Source organism: Aspergillus steynii (assembly GCF_002849105.1).
Source record: "Aspergillus steynii IBT 23096 chromosome Unknown P170scaffold_6, whole genome shotgun sequence".
NCBI classification, from domain to species: domain Eukaryota; kingdom Fungi; phylum Ascomycota; class Eurotiomycetes; order Eurotiales; family Aspergillaceae; genus Aspergillus; species Aspergillus steynii.
Window position 1 is genome coordinate 352,282 of NW_020194403.1, and position 16,227 is coordinate 368,508.

Here is a 16,227-nt window from a genome sequence, read left to right on the forward strand (position 1 = left end):
AACGGCTAGACTAGTTAGAAGGCTTGTCTCTAGGCCATGATTAACTAATTCGATGGTCCGGGGTATTGCAGTGCCGAACGGAGTCACGGACTTAAGAAGTTAAGGATAGAGCCGCAAGCTGACACATTAGTAACACCGACTCATCATCACATCCATGTTGTGGCTTGTGATGTCGGTCTCCGACGCCTGGGACCGAATGCAGAGAAGGTTCTTGGTTCCTGAGCTTTGGTATCGGTGTTCGCCGGTTTTTGGCTGAATGTTGCACATGGCAGTGCTGCTTGATTGCTAAATACGAACTTGGAGTAGAGACAGGACTGTATTCCTGGGCCTATGGCTTGTGAACCTTGTTCGCTGAGTCCCCTGAAACAATGCGTTTCTGCACTCTGACCTTTTTCCTAAATAGTCAGGAGCCCATTTTTAACATCTTCACATGGGTAGTGATGAATAAGGCGACAGGGTCTAGATGGGCATGGATGGGGTTCCGAGCCTTCGGAAGAAGTATGCAGACGTCAGGCTGTCAGACAAAGTTTCTTGATTCACACGTGGGAGTCATTCTTGAGGATGACATGTGTATAGTCTGGCTACATCATTCCTCGTATTATGAGTAGCACGGTGATTCCGAGAGCGCCCCGGATTCTGCTCAATTGGAGACGCTTCCTCCGAGAATTGGGGTATCTCGATCTTCTGGGGATTGCGTATAACACCGAATCTATTCCATGGTTCTGTCCAGTACTGATAATACGAGAAGATCCGAGATTGGTATCTCGTATAGATTATTCGCTAATTAACATGGATCACACAACAGATCACCCGGACCAGTTCTCCGGCATCCAATCATTGGAAGATTCCTCATACAACGACGGTATTGTGTATGGGAAATATGGGAAACCCTCGTCCCGGCCGTTTAGTGATTGCAGAGAATATGCCTGTGATGAAAGTGCCGACTGGTCAAATAGACCAGTAATATAGCGTTGGGGAATTTCCTGTTCCAGTAGTGCCTCGAAATTGTCCTTGCTTGCCCCTGTCGTCCCAGAGAGAACGAGGTTGACCATGTCAGCCGCCGTCCTTGCTTCCTGGGATCTGGGGCTGCGACGCATCCAAATCCCTTGAGCCTGCTGCAGAGCAGCCCGGATTTTGTCGTCATGCTGCGGCATCTGCCCGTGATGTAAAATCGAACACAGAATCATGGTCGCGGTCAGGAACTGGTGATTCAAGATGGAAGTGATGCGCCAATGCATGGTATGAAGCTGACCATCTGCACCTGTCTCCTCGTCCAGGATCTTCTGTATACCTAGTAATCCAAGCGATGCGTCGATACAAGCTTTCCGCGAATGCGCAAGCGTGTCGGTGTCTGGTGAGGTTGAATCTTGGAACAAGAACCGCCGATGAAGCATGAGCTGGCCTTTGTAAAACATATGAGATATAAACAACCTCTCCATAATGATCCGTGGTGAATCCGTCAAACTCGCTGTCATCGATTTTATCTTGAGCTGTTGCGGAATACTATTAGCCGCTTCATGCAGAACACCGTCCACATGCATGACCTCGGCGTAGCTACACGGTTTGACAGCGGCCGCAAGATCTGACGCTTTACCCAACGCAATAACCATTCGACGGCGCGCAATCAGACACAAAGCTGTGGTGTTTTCGCTTTCCGGTCGCGAGGGAGGTAACTCAAGTGCATCAGCGTCGAGGTCACTATCATTCAAGTTCCGCGGTTCAGCCGTGTCGCATTGCCAGTCTGATATCATACGCGGCATCCCCATTTGACTCGATATCAGAACATCGCCTAATAGCACAGTCGCCCACATTCGACGACGCATCTCCCCTTGGAGGGGCGTGATTCCGGGGAAATGGCTAGGGTCTCGGTGATATCCCATGCGCATCGCAAGATTGACTTCCAGGGATAACAAAAACCAGATATCCCTGTCTGCGTCAGGATGGAGGCAGAATTCAATATACACGTAGTGGATGAGTGTCTCGAGCGCGTGTGGTCCTGACTTTGTGTATTCCCCCATGAGCAAGCATTGGACAACTTTCTCGTGATACAGCTCGATTTGACGTCTATGTTGGTCCGTTTCGTGGCTGGTTGCGGTATCCGACACCGTGGAGGCCTGAACGGCGAGGCACATCATACTGAATAGTAGGCCGATCCACATGATGGGGACATCCAAGGGAGTGGCCCAAAAAGCTTCATACTGCATTCGTCAGCAACAACATGCCACTGCATCAGATCGGGGTCTACCTACCTGTCGTAAAAAGGTCGGCCCATGAACAGCACCTAACACAATTCAATTATCAGCTCCATCGATCTATTTAACCAATAGCCAAAACTAACTTGACGAAACCAGATCCAACCGGTTGAAATACCCCGAAACATAGCGGTCCACAACAGAGCGAGACGGCAAGGATGCAAGAATGTCCTCTCTAGACGTCGCATGACGACAGCCATAGAGCAGCAGGGCTCGCGAAGTAGACCCTCTATTCGTATCTTCCTCAAATGAACCCGATGTCGCTTCTAGACGCAGTCGCTCTTCACGGTCAAAGTGGACTTTCAGATCTGCGACGCTATCAAGAATGGAGGCCCAATGATCACCACCAACATAGCGCAGCTCCGAATCGCTGACTCGCATGCTACCGCAGTCTGGGCGTCTATCTTTTTCGACCTCCTCGATAGCAGAACTATCGGAACTCGATATCGGGGCGATATTCCCACCCGCGGGTGATACAGCGCGCTCTTTGGTAGTTGAACCCTGCATTAAAGAAACGACCAGTCGCTCCAGCTGCTCTAAGCGGTCCTGTATGAGTGGCGCGCCTGATGATGGTGCCGACAGGACATGGTTGTTAGGATACGTGCAGACATGTCCTCGCGTGACGCAGCTCGAGCACGGAGCTCGGCGATCACATCGGCCTCTAAGACAACATTATGCTGTGGGTACAAGAAGACGGGGTGAGGGCACTCACTTACGCCGCCGGCAGCTATCACACGATAGCTGCGGCTTATCTCGACGCCGGCTGGTAGCAGGCCGCGGACGCAACTCTGCCTTTCCCGGGGTCGAGTCCGCAACGGAGGGGATTGAAATATTTGCATTCTCTTCCATTGCCGCTCCTTTTGAAGAAACAAGTGTGGTGTGCGAGTTGGTCAGATCTGTCGTGCGAAGGGTTGGCCAAGGCAAGCCACCAACAGGAACATGACGACTAGTGCGATCCTTCAGCCAGGCTATTCCTGTTAAAGACATTGCAATCATATGGAGGCCTAGGCTTGCTCCCCATTTCGATCTCTCCGGGGATCATTCTCATCCTGTTAGCATCTGTATACTGGCTTTGAAAATGTTCCAAAGCAAGCAGCATTTAGCTCCCTCAATTCCCTTCTCTCCACATCACATTAATACCTCAGCCCAAGCAGCCAACGAAGCCTCAGGAAAGCATCATGTATTCAAGCCCATATATCTACAATATTTATAATTCTCCTATCCCAGAAGAAACTCAACCGGAATATGGCCCACTGTTCCTCGCGTTTTCGAATCCACAACGCTCCCCCACCAGTAATCGCCCGACCAAATCTCTTCCAACAGCCCAGGCACAGAATGAAACATATGGTATCGGCTTCGATCTCCCCACCAGCGGCAGTAATTCCTCGCAATATCCCGCATTTCCTCACTCGAGGTCTCGCTAGCCGCCAAGAACACCGGCAGAAGAACCTGTTTCTGCGTCAACGACGTCCTCCGACAACATCGCACATGATCCAGCGTTATCCGAACCAATCGACTCAGCGATCTGGGACGAGGAGTGCCGCGCTCCCACTTAAACACCCGCTCAATATACAGCAGAAGCGCATGTCGCCAGGCCTCCGCGCAATGGTACCGATCCTGTTGCGCGTGGAAACTCGATTCGTCTGCGTCCTCGAAGTCCTCGGAGTCGGAGTCTAGTTCGACCAGATGGCTGGAGTATAAAGGGTGTTTCCAGTGTCGGATTTGGGCTTCGATTTGTACGATCGGGGTCAGGTCGAATGTCAGCCATGCCATGGTCGAGGCGAGTTCGCGCTGATGCGCCAGTTCAGCGAGCGAGAATATGTGCGCGACAAGGTCGGTCGGACATCCTGACAGTTGGTAGAATGACCATTGGTCTTCTTTTTCGTACCGCTGAAGGTAGTCGAGGTACGCGCGGGACAGGATGGTACCTTGTCGAGAGACGAGCGCGAGCGTTGCGTCCCACCTATGATTTGTTAGTTGGTAGTAATACTGGGGAGCAGATGTCTCTCTCACCACATCATCATCGCCACCTGAGCCCGAGCGCGTTGGGTCGTGAGTGCCGATGGACCGCCGCTTTCCTCCAGAATCGAGCGAACTCGGGTTATATGAGAGGACCATCGGCCGGACGCGGATAATGTACACTGTATTCTGTCAGTTCGTAAAATTAAAATATCCCCGGTGATACTCACATCTAGCGTGAAAAGAATAAGGATCGGATCTAACAATGCAAGTCCCTTTTTCACCAACTGCTGGTTTTGACAGGCTTGGGTTAAAAGCTTAGATGCTTCGCCGCGGTGCTCCTGTGCTTCGGAGGACCAGGACCCCGTAATAAGGTTCAGATGTCGACAGCATAAGGCCAGCATGGAGTGAAACAATAGCCTCGATCCTTCAGACACTGACTGCTGACAGCGAAACGGATTGAGTGCAGAGTCGGAGGTGATTGGGAGGACGCAGAACTCGCTATCATCTAGTCCAAGGTTAGTTGTCTTCGCATTCTATCCGGGTTCTGGCATGGCTTACACATCCTGAACAAGGTCTCGTGTTGGTTCCCTATCCCTGCAGAGGGAGCCGGAACCCTGCCCGGTTCCACGCCAGGGGCCGACACTACCCACCCATCGATCGATGATGGATCAGGGTTCATTCCTTGCTGATCACCCGAAAGCGTGCTCTCTAATGGCGGAGCTAATAAACCACTATCCGGGTACAAGGTGGTTTGCGCCAGGGTAGGAATTCCGGTCATATTAGGCGCCGCCAGCGATGAGAGAACATCCTGGTCAATCGAAAAGTCGATATTATCGAAGAGATACGGACCTGTCGTAGTCAACATAACTAATCTTTATACCAACCAAAAGTTACACGCACCGTAGTTATCAAACTGCGTCGTATTCCCAGGAGATATCTGCTCCACATCATTGACAGGAACGGGTTCTCGGTTCTCCAGTGTCGACGTTTCCTGCATAGAACCCACCGGCGCACTCGACGGACTGATCTCCCTCGTCGACTGCTGAATCCTGCGTCGTTTCCTCCCGCCCCTGCCACTCTGCACAAAGCGAAACCTCCGCGACCCCGACGGTCTCCGCCCGTCATGATCCGAACTAGCGACGTCCTTATCGCCGACTGCATCTGCTCGCCCTGCCAAGGCGTCTCTGCCAGCCGACTCGCCCAGCCATGTGCGACTAGTATCCCACGAGAGTGGCGTTACAAAACCCCCGCATTTGACGCCTCGCTCCAGACACGTGGTGCACTGGGGTCGTCGGCGATCGCACCCTTGCCCGGTGGAGAGGCAGGTGTGGCAGTCCGTGCGGGCGAACGCTAGGGAGTTGGTTTTCTTGCCGGATCGAGCCGGCACGGAGGGGCGAATCATGGCGCTGGAATCCTGCAGGAGTCGCAATCAGGACGGGAGATGGTGGACACGAAGGAGTGGGCTGTTCTTCGTTTAAAATTAAACGCTGTCTGGTAGATGGCCGGCCAAATAAAGCCCCGAACCTTATCCGGAGGCGTGTTGCTCCACCGCCTCGCAATACGCGACGATAAGGGATAGACTGTGACCATGCAAGGGACCAGGGATTCTGTCATTCAATAGATTTGAACAATTGCCGAGTATTGCGTACGGATGGTGTTGTTTGAAAAAGCTTGATTTGTATGCTAACATGCCTAAAGTCACGTGTCTGGTCTGTATATCTACGTCATCGATCTCATCACGTCGTCCTCGCTATATCACATTCCCCCATCCTTATTTCTGCCGTTTATTCCTCTCTATCCTCACGGACCAGGTTCCGGTACGGGTTGTTGGGGTCCTGTTCCTCTTCCTCGGGGGTCGGGATGGTCCTCTTCACGCGACACGGGCTTCCAACCGCCACCGAGAAGGGCGGAATATCCTTGGTGACCGTGGATCCAGCCGCAATCGTTGAGCCCTTTCCAATCGTCACGCCCGGCAGAATAATCACATTGCCACCAATCCAGCAATCATCCTCAATGATGACCGGGTGGCCGAACTCGACGAACTTGCGCCTCGACAAGACGCTGACGTCATGACCTGCCGTGAAGATGCTGACGTTGGGACCGAACTGCACGCGGTCGCCGATGAGAATCAGACTGGTGTCCAGGGCGGTGAAACTATCCTGATTAGCCCGTCTCGCGTTCAGCCATAAACACACTACTCACTTGAAGTTGATGAAGCAGTCCTTCCCAATGCTGATGTTACACCCATAGTCCGGCAGAAACGGCGGCTCCACAAACGTGCCGGATCCGACTTTGCCAACGACCTTCTTCAGCAACTCCATGCGCACGTCGAAGATCTTGTCGTAGGAGACCGTCTTGGCGTCGAGGTTGTTGTAGTCCTGCGTTACCCCGCGTGCGCGGTGACGCGCTTCCAGCAACTGCGGCACGATGGGGTTGTACCTGGACCAGACAGTCAGAATGTATTTCCACGCGGTCTAGACCGAGACGCAGCACTCACATCATGCCGGAGATCATCTTCTCGAACTCCTCGCTCATGGGGACGTGGTTGAGACCCCGCGCGATCTCGATGATCTCGGGGCGCTTGGCGGTGGCGGCTACAGACATGCTGGTGGTGGTCGGGGGAATCGACAGAGTCTGAAGCGGACGGACAAAGGGTAATTGGATATCTGTTGATTCAAGGACAAAACACGACTGGTTGGGTGTATTTGTACGCAGGGACGAGGTGAACTTCCCTTGGCCAAGGATCTTCCGGATGGCGGGGCTGGTGCCTCCTTCGAGTAACTGGCCCAGCTGCGCTAGTCCGAAGGAGGGAAACTTGCCAGCAGTGACTCCGCGTGTGTCAACCGTACAACGGTGGCGCTTTCTTTGTTGATATTTTCGTATACAAGTAGATAGGAAGTCTTCAATTGGTGTTTTGGATTCATGCTTTCAGCCAGGTTAACTCATCCCATTGGACATGAATTGCACGGTCTCAAGTTATATATTCTGTGTCAGCCGTGAAGGCACAATATGTGCTCGCACATCTACCCGGTATGCACTCCGGAAAGCCACACATGCGGGTATCAAACACTGATCTTTGATCCAGTCCAGAATACATAAGCCCCTGTTCCCCATGATTTCGGGGTGACTGCCGCAAGGTCAACTTAGTACACGCTATCACGTGACCAGAGCGACACAAAAGAACGAAGGGGTCCGGGTTAGAGAAGTTTATTGGAAGTTTGATGCTAGTCCGTCAGGAACACCTTTTCAAAGCCTCCAGGATATACACTACCCCACAAACCCCAGGGTTGACATCTGCATCGGCATTGGGCGCTTGTACCGATGCCATGGTAGGTCATGTGACTCTCTCCGGGTCCACTCACCCTAGGTTATTGGTTGATGGAGAAGATCTTGCCCATCTGGTTGGGGCAGGAGGGGCCGGAAGACAAAACCTGATTTTTGGGGCTTTGGATCGGAATGCATTAGAGGGATCATTTCACTGTTGGATGTGAGTGGCCAAAGGAGAAAGGACCGAGGGCCGTAGTGTTGGGTTTCCTTTGATTCCAGGTTCCATTTATCTTGTCCTTTCTCCTTCCTTGTGTCTTTGTGCTCCTCGCCATGTCCCTTCGGATGTCTTCGGCTGTCGGAAATCTCGTCCTTTAGTCTATTCCTGGCCGGCTAATACTGCCTGGCCAGTCACGATCGCCAGGACATCAGTTCCGGGTGGGAGATCGGCACACAGACATACTCCAGAACCTGGCGAGAGGCTCTTGGCAACTCCCGTCTGCCGAAACCCTCCCCCCTTTCTGGCAAAGTTTAGGATACAATTCGGCCTGACCTCCTCTTCGCTGGGTATACGAGACATTCACCGGTTGACCATGGCGGAGAACCGCACCGATCCACCTCTGGCTCCCGCTGGTAACCCGAGCAAACTGCCCGCACCCAGACCGCTGGTAGCAAAACCGGCGCGCAAGAATTCGTCGCTGGCCTGCAGCGAGTGCCGCGAGAAGAAAACCAAGGTACCTGCCGGAGTCCAGTCTCTCTAGCGGGCGAACTAGTCGTTAACCCCCGAAAAAAGTGTATCGGAGGCGTGCCGTGCACCAAATGTCGCGAACGCAAGACGGAATGCATCGTCAACGAGGCATCCGATAAGCGTCGGAAGCTGGACCTCAAGCGTAAGATCCAGTCGCTCGAGCATGATCGCGATCTCTTGTTCCAGCTCGTGAGCACCCTGCGCACCGACGAGAATCGCAATGCCTCCGATGTCCTGAATCTGATCCGCAGCAACGCGTCGCTGGACGAGATCCGCCTCTCCCTGGCGGAGAGCTTAAATCCCCAGGATCCGCAGACGCGGGCAGAAGGCCTGGGCCGCAATACTCGGCAGAAATATATGGACATCAATCGTCTGTCGGACATCCCGCGGTGGCGTGTCTCCGCGCGACCATGGACTACCGTGACCGACGACGATGACCTGGTATCTCATTTAATCTCCCTATATTTCTCCTGGAATCATCAGATCCTCAACTGGATCGACCGTGATCTATTCATACGAGACATGCAGTCGGGCAATGTGGATTCGCAGTTCTGTTCCCCACTCCTGGTCAATGCGGTGCTAGCCATGTCCTGCGTAAGTGTTTACCGTCTACACTTGCCTCACCCTGCTGTGCGCAGGATACTAACCATTTAGTTCTACTCGGAATACCCGGAAGTGCTGGCCACGCCTGGGGACCCGTCGTCCAGTGGCGTTCATTTCTACAACGAAGCCAAGCAGTTACTGGAAAAGGAAGAAGGACGACTCCGCCTTACGACTCTGCAGGCCACGGGAGATATCTATGTGATGTGCTGATTTTCCTCCCTCCCGTCAAACCGAAGCTAATGTCTGCCAGGACGTGTGTCATGGGGAAGGATCGACTCGGGTGGAAGTTGTTGGTGGATATTGCAGACAGCGTTCGGGAGTTTCAATCCAAACGAAACCGACTAATATCAGACGCCGGGGAACAAAGCGAGGAAATGCGGCTCGCCATAGACAAAACGATCTTGGGATTGTTTAACCTCGAACCGTGAGTGTTATGGGTTGCGGTATTGATTGGACCTCCCGATTCTAACTTTCCGAAGAACATCCACTCTAAGCCTCCAGAAACCTCCGGTCATGAAAAAGCCCGATATCAAGCGGTTACCTGAAGACCATCACCCGGCAGATGTCTGGGTTCCATACCCATTGCAGGAAGACCCTCGACCGGCTCACACTAATTGTGTCATCAATGCATTGTATGATTTGCAGGTGATCGCTTGGGATATAGCGAACTACTTCTTTGGTGATAAGGAGTCGGAAAATAACGGAATGCCACCGTACTCCGAACTCGAACGAATCATTGACGAATTTTACGGTCGCTTGCAGAATTGGGCGAACAATGTCTCCGAGTGTGTCTCTTTGGGTCATACGCCGAACCCAGGGGCTATAGACCTGCAGTAAGTTAGCAACGATCAGTCTTGATAAACCTGTTTCACTCACCTCTCGACACAGCATGAGATACCACGTAACCATAATGACCCTCTTCGGCTACCTGAAAGGACACCCAGAAGCCGCCGAATCCTCCTTCGAATCCATCCGACAAGGTCAGGCCATCCGAATCAAATCCGCCCACGGGATGAGCGACTTGTTGAGCATCCTGCGCTCCCAATACCCGATGATCTGCATGCCACTCAACTGCATGCACTTCTCAACGGTCGCTTTATTCACGCTATTCGAGGACCTCGACAACCCCGAAAACAGCCGCGCATTTGTCAACGCCTGCATCTCTCTGCGCGGTCTGGCACGTCGATGGGTCCTGGCAAAAGGGATGCTGCGACTGGTCCAAGTCACGGCTCTACAGCAAGAAATTAATCTCCCCGAGGAAACCCGTAGTCTTTTCCGGGACTTTGAAGCCGAGTCTTGGAAGGTTAAGGATTATACGCAATTTAGCAGTCTGTATCCGAACTTTGCCGTCACTGTCCATGGAAACCCCGGTTCCTTGGAGTCGGCGGAGTTGGACCGGTTCTTGGAAAAGTGGGACAACATGACCCTGTCTGCTGAGACTTCAGAGACGACCACACCGGAGTCAGATCGGAAGGATACCTAGTTGTGTATTGCTTTTGTGAGTAAGTCTATTTTTGGGAGGATAAGAAGAAACCTGACGATTATACATAGTGTTGTTAGCCCTTTTTGCTTTTATGGCGGGTGGTACTTTGTTTGCCCATGTATTTCGCGGAAGATTATCGCAAGAAAAAGTTGAATACATAGATCAAGTTATAATATGCAATAATGCAGAATCTCAGGTATGGTCACATACAAAAAGTTGTTTCATCCTCATTATTATCTTTCACTGGTCGCAGGCTTGCTTCTACAGATGGTAGGAAGAATAGACTTCTGGTTTCAGTAGGGTTCGAATGGTTCGAAGAACGAACATCAATTCTAGGATCTCATCCATTCGTCTTTCCCACGGCAAACGGAAATAACCGGAGGTTGCCCTGAGGAACAAACCGGTGGACAATCAATACTCAGGATACCTCCGGCTCTGCGTCAAGTTTCAAAGAAAGTGGGGCATACCGGAAGAATAGTGAATATATGATTGCCTAAACTTAGGATATCATGGCTTAGGTCTCACAAAGTAGGTGCTCCATTAAAATGCAGTTTGTGCAGGATTTCGCATTATCAGGACGTCGCTGATAATTTGGAAGTGTAACCCTCATCGGTACTTCCTGTGACATGGGGCATGTGCGAAGTGCCCTATATCACACGCGCAAGACTCAAACCACCCCTATGGGTCTCCATATACCTTAACAGTATTGTTGCGTGCTCCGCTTCGATATACCCCCTCTATCATTTTCCAAGAAAATCCTGTAGGGACTCCCAAAGGGATCACTAGGAAGTAGTATAGAAACCGTGAAAGGACTACTGGTCCAGGCCTTGAACGGTGATTAACTGCACCCAAGCAACATCACGTGTGAAGCTTCGCCTCTTACTTTGTTGACTACTAGATGCCTTTCCTTTCCCTTTCCCTTTCCTATTCTGTAGCTCATGGGTCTGTTCTCAACCGTCGATCTGCAATATGGCGGACTCAGACATCCCAGAGGCGCCCGCTTGGGATATCTCGAAGGTGCCAAACGAGATCTGGATCAAGATCTTTCACGCGGTAAGAGCACAGTTCCTTTTTTTGATGGAACGTGATAGCTAACGTGTTGAATCAACGCCGCAGTTGGACTTTGACTACCCTGCACTGGGGGCTGTGTACGCAACTTGTGGGAAATTTCATCAATGTGTCCAACCCGCATTGTTCTACCACCTGCATGTTCACCTGGTTGAGAACACCGTCTTTGAGTATAACCCGTTTGAAAAGCGTATCGCATACCATAGAACCTGGGTTCAGTTCAAGGATGTTCGTGTCTTAGAGATCTCCGACACTCATACGCACGTTGAATGCATGACCCGTGTCAGCCGCTCTCTTCGAAGCCTGTTTAGATTGATTCCAAGAGTCAGAATCATCAAGTAAGTCAGCCCTGTGAAATCGCTGAGCAGCTAGGGATACTAAGCAACACTGTGTCTTAGGTGGAGGTCACGCCTCGAGATCGACCAGACGATCCTTGAGATGTTCACGTTTCTCCAAAGGCCTATAATCCTTGACATCCAAGGCGCCCATGAGATATTCGACTACAATGCCACGATTCGCCCCATCTTGAGAGCCTGTCCACTCATGAACATCCGGTCGCTGGACATCAACATGGAGAACTGGGACCAGGAGTATCAGGAACTGAAGGGTAACCTTTTCCCCATCTGCTCGGTGCCCACACTGGAGGCGCTCACCTTGACCTATCGCGCTACTGCTCCCGGCTTCAGGGTATGCAATGTCCGGGTTCAGCGTGGCTGCAGACTGGCGCCCTTGAAGTCTCTCCGTCTTTACAACGTCTGCTTTGTAGGAGAAGATGGAAGCGACTGGACAAGGTGCCTCAACGGCCTAGCTTTACGCCACCTGACATTGGACGGTTACTTCGTGAGCATGGTGCCATTGAAGCTTCTCGCAGGCAAAGTGCCCAATCTGAAATCGCTGTCGGTGCGTCTCCGTAACGAAGAAGACCAGATCCATGAGCCGGTGTCTTTCGATATCATGGAGAACTTTCTGATCGATGCTGCGCCCGGGATGTCATACATGCTGTCATCGTTTCTTCGCGGTGTGCGCGCCCTGGAGGAGTTCAGCGGATATGATCTGCCCCTTAAGACCCTGGAAGACGTGATGGTGTTCCAGGGACATGCTCTGGAGACCTTACGCTTCCGTGATACCGTCGCCCGCAAGTCTAATCGTGGTCACGGAAGCGTCTTTCTCGGTTGTCGCGAATTGATGTGGATGAGTATCAGGCTCCCGGCTCTTCGGAGACTAGGAATTACGATGGCGATCGGCTCGCAGACTGTTCCGGTAAGTGGTCACGTTTGCTCCCCTGGTCTTCATAAGCCCTATTTCTTTCCTCTACCAAGTCAACCTAACTAACATCACTCCTCGCGCTCAAGATGCTCAACTACATCTCCCGTTTCCCGAACCTGACCCACCTGGAACTCAGCACTCCTCCCATTCTAGACCCGGCCGATCTCGCCCATCGAACCAACACCAGGAACAACAACGCCGCGAACGAAAGACCACCCCCTCCCTCTCGCTCTCTCCCAAAGCCCATACCCGAGTCCCTAGTCCAGAACATATTCCACTACGTCGCCGGCCGAAAAGCCTACTACTCCGCCCTGACTGGCAACAACCGCTGGAAATCGTTCGACCGTCTAGAGTTCACCGCTCGCGAATACGAACCCATGATCGAAGGCATGCCGTTGGCGTTCTGGGGCTTGAGAAAGGTCAGCATATCCACCTGTACGCGCAAGATCGGTGCCCCCGGCGAGGTCGAGCTGTCTGTCGTTACGGCGCGCGGATGGTCGCTTATGTGCGTGCACAGATATAATCAGGTTTTGAATGCTGCTGGGGTCTGGGATCGTCGTGGTGTGTATGCCATTAGCGATGCGAATGGGCTTGATTGTTTGATTGACTGACACGGTCTTGGGTTGTGCCTTTCTGGTGAAGCCTTTTATGACGTCTATGACTGCTTGCGTTTTTCTTTTTTTCTTCTTTTTTCTGATCTTTCTTTCTCTCGATAAGGGATCGGTATTGTGAATCTTCCTTTGTGGGTTCCGTGAGCTCAGATTCTGGATTGGTGCCTTTATCGTGGACTTTACGGCTTTTCTGATGCGCCTGTACATTACTTTCAGTGGATGACATACCGCGTTTGTCTCTATGTATGTACTTATTTTCCTGGACAGAGACTTGAACAAAGTGATTTAAATAACTGAATCCAGGCTAGGCTGGTAAATGTCATTGTATTGCACTGTCTATTTAACGGATACTGCCGAAAGTCCAGCTAACGAAAAGTCTATAAACTGCCAAACCGCCTTAAAATACCACCCGTAAATCAAGAAACTCATTAATACCATCACTCGGCCTTCTCTGCATCTGAAATCTTATGCTTCCGAATCAACCGCAGTCGTCGCTGGGTGATCAGATACCAAGACGCGAGGGTAAGAAGCGTCAACGGAACAGCGACGATGACAAAGATCCAGAACTGTCGGGAGATGGTGAACTCGCCGCCGTCGTTTCCGCCGTCGAAATCGAACAGGTTCATTCCGAGAAGGGTCTGAAATCCGGTTAGGAAATCTTTCTGGCAGAACTGCAGAGGGGATGGAATGACAGCGTACCGAGACGAAGCTTGCCGGCAGATAAATCAGAGTGACCAGTGTCACGACTTTCACGGTCGCGTTGTCATGGATAGCAGCGTTGGTGAGTTTCAGCATTTTGTTGTTGATTTCCACGGTCACGGCTTGGTAGTTGAGGTTGAGGGATACGGCCAGCTAGAGAATCATAGAAACATTAGCGTCTGGGATAGATCGGGTATGAGAGGGTGGGACGCACCAGATCTGAAATTCCCTGCACCTTCTTCTCCAGCACGGAGATGCTGTTCAAATACCCCTGCAGTACTGCTTTCTGGTATTTCGTCTCGTCCGTAACATGCTGGAAGTTTCCTGCGGATGTAATACTCTTCGAGTTGAGCTCCGTGTTGAATTCTTCGAGCCTCTGGACAATGTCCAAAGCGACGCCAAGTCTAGACGATAACGGGAGGAGCTTGTCGCCGAGATACTGCGGTTTCAGCAGACCGAGAAGGCTCTTTTTGCTGTCGTCGGTATCTGAGGAGTCAAAGGTCAAGGCTGCATCTACCTGTGTGTCGCGTTAACTGTCCATCCTTGTTCCCGGCTTGAGAAGAAGAGACGGGGCGATCGCATACAGTCGTCTCAATCTCCTGACCCAGCTTCGCAATACACCACCTCCAGCTCGGCAGATAAGTAGACAGGATCAAAGAATGCATCGAGAACCAGTCCGAAAGCAGAATTCCTGGTTGGGTGCGCATAGCCGCCTCGACGTGTTGCTGCAGCTTTGAATTCGACTTCGCATGCAGCAAGATCCACAGGTTTTCCGACCCCGAGGGATCGTAGCGATGAAACACGCACACCTGGCGGATGGTCCATGAGGTCCGACCGTTTACGTTGTAGTCTTCGGCGTATGTAAAGAGGTATTGGATGTCTGGGTAAATGAGTAACCGGAGCCATGGTATATTGATGTTGGATCAGAGTAGGTTATACCGTATGAACCATCGTCGCGATGGATGACTGTCATTCCGCCATGTCCGGCATTCGAGCTTTGTGGTTTATCGCCGAACGAGAGCGCAAGATCGAGGAAGGCAGGGCCGATCTCATACTGGTTGATCAGCTGTCGGATGGCGTTGAAGGTGACGCGCAGTGGTCTCATAGAGTTGACAGAGCATATTGATCTAGATAGATGATGAGGGGATAAAGTTAGTCGGCTGATGGGGCGGGATCGTTGGAGTGGATGCATACACAACCCGATTTCTTGGCTTTTTGGTGGTTGATAGATGCTCTTCAAATCGCTCACTATTTGTGAAAACATGAGGTTCGCGTCCAGTATCGGCGTCAAAGACGTATATGCTTGATTGGTCGGGCGAAGAGACAAAAGTAGGATATCGTTGATAGGGTCGAACGGTGTCGTAATGGCCTGGCTCGAGCTGACGCGGAGGGATATACATCATGCGTCAAGGGGTAAGAAATGCCTCAGGATCTAAATTTGGCTCTGAGAAGGAATAGAAGTGGAAAGAAGATTGCTTCACTTTTTGAAACTGTTGCCTGGGCACTTAGGGTGTGGAACTTAATCTGGAACTAACAGTGGCGTTAATAAGGGTATAAGAATAGCTTTCGATAGATGGATTGTTGGTTCTAAGGCAGAAAAAGAACAGAGAGTAAGAAGCGAGGCTAATTTGCGTAAAAGAAAAGCCCTGACATCGCCACCTGAGGGGTATGCCTTGAAGGGTTACATGACCAGTTGCGCGTGAAATCATCCCTGAATCCGAAAAGCCTGTGCACAATCAGGAACCACAAATAGAACTACGGAAGCCTGCATTGTCATCACGTCTCAAACTAGTTGACTCTGCTATCTTCGCGAAGGTCACTGCGTTTGCCTGTTAGTCTCCCCACATACGGTGCAAAGGTCAGGTCAGCCTTGACCAGGTACTCACTCGATCTCATCCTATAATAGCCGAATCATTAGCAACACACCTGAGCATCTGGGCCCACAGCCTGATAGCCTTTTGTGGTTAAACTCACCTCAGTAACCAACCTCGGGGCATAGAAGACAAAGCGGTCGTTACGGAGCTGCAGTGCGCGATTTGGCATCATGTCAGCCGCAGACCCAAACAGCCAGTACGGACCTCCTTGAAAAAAAGTCCTGAATCTTACCTCGACGGTAATCGGCAGCTTAAAAATTACTCGCAGCCTATCCTGTAGCCTCTCGCGTCGAATGTAACCGGTGGCATCTGCGCCCAGAGTATTTCTCACGTTGGTGGTCATGGCAATGAGTGATTGAAATATCAGGAGATTAGTCTTCAAATATTGAGTTTCTAA

The 16,227-nt window shown here is 51.4% G+C and overlaps 7 protein-coding genes across 7 annotated transcripts; 2 read left to right on the forward strand and 5 right to left on the reverse strand.

Moving 5' to 3' along the window:
• Window positions 1-771: 771 nt before the first annotated feature.
• On the reverse strand, window positions 772-3,138 carry P170DRAFT_387278 (fungal specific transcription factor domain-containing protein). Its single transcript, XM_024845797.1, has 4 exons — window positions 2,965-3,138; window positions 2,339-2,913; window positions 2,250-2,281; window positions 772-2,198 (listed from the first exon to the last, which is right to left on the reverse strand). Exons 1-4 carry the CDS (start codon window positions 3,099-3,101, stop codon window positions 807-809), a joined length of 2,136 nt encoding a protein of 711 aa, XP_024701726.1. The 5' UTR covers window positions 3,102-3,138; the 3' UTR covers window positions 772-806.
• Window positions 3,139-3,416: 278 nt separating this feature from the next.
• Window positions 3,417-5,644, reverse strand: P170DRAFT_465948 (Zn(II)2Cys6 transcription factor). Its single transcript, XM_024852369.1, has 5 exons — window positions 5,115-5,644; window positions 4,773-5,063; window positions 4,442-4,719; window positions 4,266-4,393; window positions 3,417-4,215 (listed from the first exon to the last, which is right to left on the reverse strand). Exons 1-5 carry the CDS (start codon window positions 5,614-5,616, stop codon window positions 3,471-3,473), a joined length of 1,944 nt encoding a protein of 647 aa, XP_024701727.1. The 5' UTR covers window positions 5,617-5,644; the 3' UTR covers window positions 3,417-3,470.
• A 233-nt stretch (window positions 5,645-5,877) lies between these two features.
• Window positions 5,878-6,932, reverse strand: P170DRAFT_438222 (uncharacterized protein). Its single transcript, XM_024849544.1, has 3 exons — window positions 6,712-6,932; window positions 6,417-6,653; window positions 5,878-6,369 (listed from the first exon to the last, which is right to left on the reverse strand). The coding sequence occupies exons 1-3, from the start codon at window positions 6,816-6,818 to the stop codon at window positions 6,282-6,284; spliced, it is 432 nt and encodes a 143-aa protein (XP_024701728.1). The 5' UTR covers window positions 6,819-6,932; the 3' UTR covers window positions 5,878-6,281.
• Window positions 6,933-7,909: 977 nt separating this feature from the next.
• On the forward strand, window positions 7,910-10,366 carry P170DRAFT_465950 (uncharacterized protein). Its single transcript, XM_024852370.1, has 6 exons — window positions 7,910-8,212; window positions 8,272-8,820; window positions 8,881-9,032; window positions 9,080-9,253; window positions 9,309-9,662; window positions 9,718-10,366. Exons 1-6 carry the CDS (start codon window positions 8,072-8,074, stop codon window positions 10,310-10,312), a joined length of 1,965 nt encoding a protein of 654 aa, XP_024701729.1. The 5' UTR covers window positions 7,910-8,071; the 3' UTR covers window positions 10,313-10,366.
• Window positions 10,367-11,281: 915 nt separating this feature from the next.
• P170DRAFT_427748 (uncharacterized protein) lies at window positions 11,282-13,257 on the forward strand (the record flags this gene model as incomplete). Its single annotated transcript, XM_024847796.1, has 4 exons — window positions 11,282-11,365; window positions 11,429-11,718; window positions 11,779-12,640; window positions 12,733-13,257. 4 exons carry the CDS (start codon window positions 11,282-11,284, stop codon window positions 13,255-13,257), a joined length of 1,761 nt encoding a protein of 586 aa, XP_024701730.1.
• Window positions 13,258-13,555: 298 nt separating this feature from the next.
• P170DRAFT_438224 (uncharacterized protein) lies at window positions 13,556-15,526 on the reverse strand. Its single transcript, XM_024849545.1, has 6 exons — window positions 15,151-15,526; window positions 14,896-15,083; window positions 14,541-14,836; window positions 14,171-14,473; window positions 13,957-14,109; window positions 13,556-13,895 (listed from the first exon to the last, which is right to left on the reverse strand). The coding sequence occupies exons 1-6, from the start codon at window positions 15,357-15,359 to the stop codon at window positions 13,695-13,697; spliced, it is 1,350 nt and encodes a 449-aa protein (XP_024701731.1). The 5' UTR covers window positions 15,360-15,526; the 3' UTR covers window positions 13,556-13,694.
• A 312-nt stretch (window positions 15,527-15,838) lies between these two features.
• P170DRAFT_477311 (uncharacterized protein) lies at window positions 15,839-16,173 on the reverse strand (the record flags this gene model as incomplete). Its single annotated transcript, XM_024853442.1, has 3 exons — window positions 15,839-15,853; window positions 15,931-15,978; window positions 16,063-16,173. 3 exons carry the CDS (start codon window positions 16,171-16,173, stop codon window positions 15,839-15,841), a joined length of 174 nt encoding a protein of 57 aa, XP_024701732.1.
• Between the last annotated feature and the right edge of the window lie 54 nt (window positions 16,174-16,227).

What these genes read in the sequence shown, in the direction of transcription:
- P170DRAFT_465948 (XM_024852369.1), bottom strand. Translation starts at nt 5,616, where the DNA reads ATGATTCGCCCCTCCGTGCCGGCTCGATCCGGCAAGAAAACCAACTCC. An exon ending in GACGCAGTTTGATAACTACG is followed by an intron (nt 5,064 to 5,114) that starts GTGCGTGTAACT and finishes TGACTACGACAG; the next exon opens with GTCCGTATCTCTTCGATAAT. An exon ending in CAGGTGGCGATGATGATGTG is followed by an intron (nt 4,216 to 4,265) that starts GTGAGAGAGACA and finishes AACAAATCATAG; the next exon opens with GTGGGACGCAACGCTCGCGC.
- P170DRAFT_438224 (XM_024849545.1), bottom strand. Translation starts at nt 15,359, where the DNA reads ATGATGTATATCCCTCCGCGTCAGCTCGAGCCAGGCCATTACGACACC. An exon ending in TCGCGACGATGGTTCATACG is followed by an intron (nt 14,837 to 14,895) that starts GTATAACCTACT and finishes TCATTTACCCAG; the next exon opens with ACATCCAATACCTCTTTACA. An exon ending in TGCAGGGAATTTCAGATCTG is followed by an intron (nt 14,110 to 14,170) that starts GTGCGTCCCACC and finishes ATGATTCTCTAG; the next exon opens with CTGGCCGTATCCCTCAACCT.
- P170DRAFT_465950 (XM_024852370.1), top strand. Translation starts at nt 8,072, where the DNA reads ATGGCGGAGAACCGCACCGATCCACCTCTGGCTCCCGCTGGTAACCCG. An exon ending in ACGGGAGATATCTATGTGAT is followed by an intron (nt 9,033 to 9,079) that starts GTGCTGATTTTC and finishes AATGTCTGCCAG; the next exon opens with GACGTGTGTCATGGGGAAGG. An exon ending in CCAGGGGCTATAGACCTGCA is followed by an intron (nt 9,663 to 9,717) that starts GTAAGTTAGCAA and finishes CTCTCGACACAG; the next exon opens with CATGAGATACCACGTAACCA.
- P170DRAFT_387278 (XM_024845797.1), bottom strand. Translation starts at nt 3,101, where the DNA reads ATGGAAGAGAATGCAAATATTTCAATCCCCTCCGTTGCGGACTCGACC. An exon ending in GATAGCTGCCGGCGGCGTAA is followed by an intron (nt 2,914 to 2,964) that starts GTGAGTGCCCTC and finishes ATGTTGTCTTAG; the next exon opens with AGGCCGATGTGATCGCCGAG. An exon ending in GGCCGACCTTTTTACGACAG is followed by an intron (nt 2,199 to 2,249) that starts GTAGGTAGACCC and finishes TGACGAATGCAG; the next exon opens with TATGAAGCTTTTTGGGCCAC.
- P170DRAFT_438222 (XM_024849544.1), bottom strand. Translation starts at nt 6,818, where the DNA reads ATGTCTGTAGCCGCCACCGCCAAGCGCCCCGAGATCATCGAGATCGCG. An exon ending in AAGATGATCTCCGGCATGAT is followed by an intron (nt 6,654 to 6,711) that starts GTGAGTGCTGCG and finishes TGTCTGGTCCAG; the next exon opens with GTACAACCCCATCGTGCCGC. An exon ending in GACTGCTTCATCAACTTCAA is followed by an intron (nt 6,370 to 6,416) that starts GTGAGTAGTGTG and finishes CTAATCAGGATA; the next exon opens with GTTTCACCGCCCTGGACACC.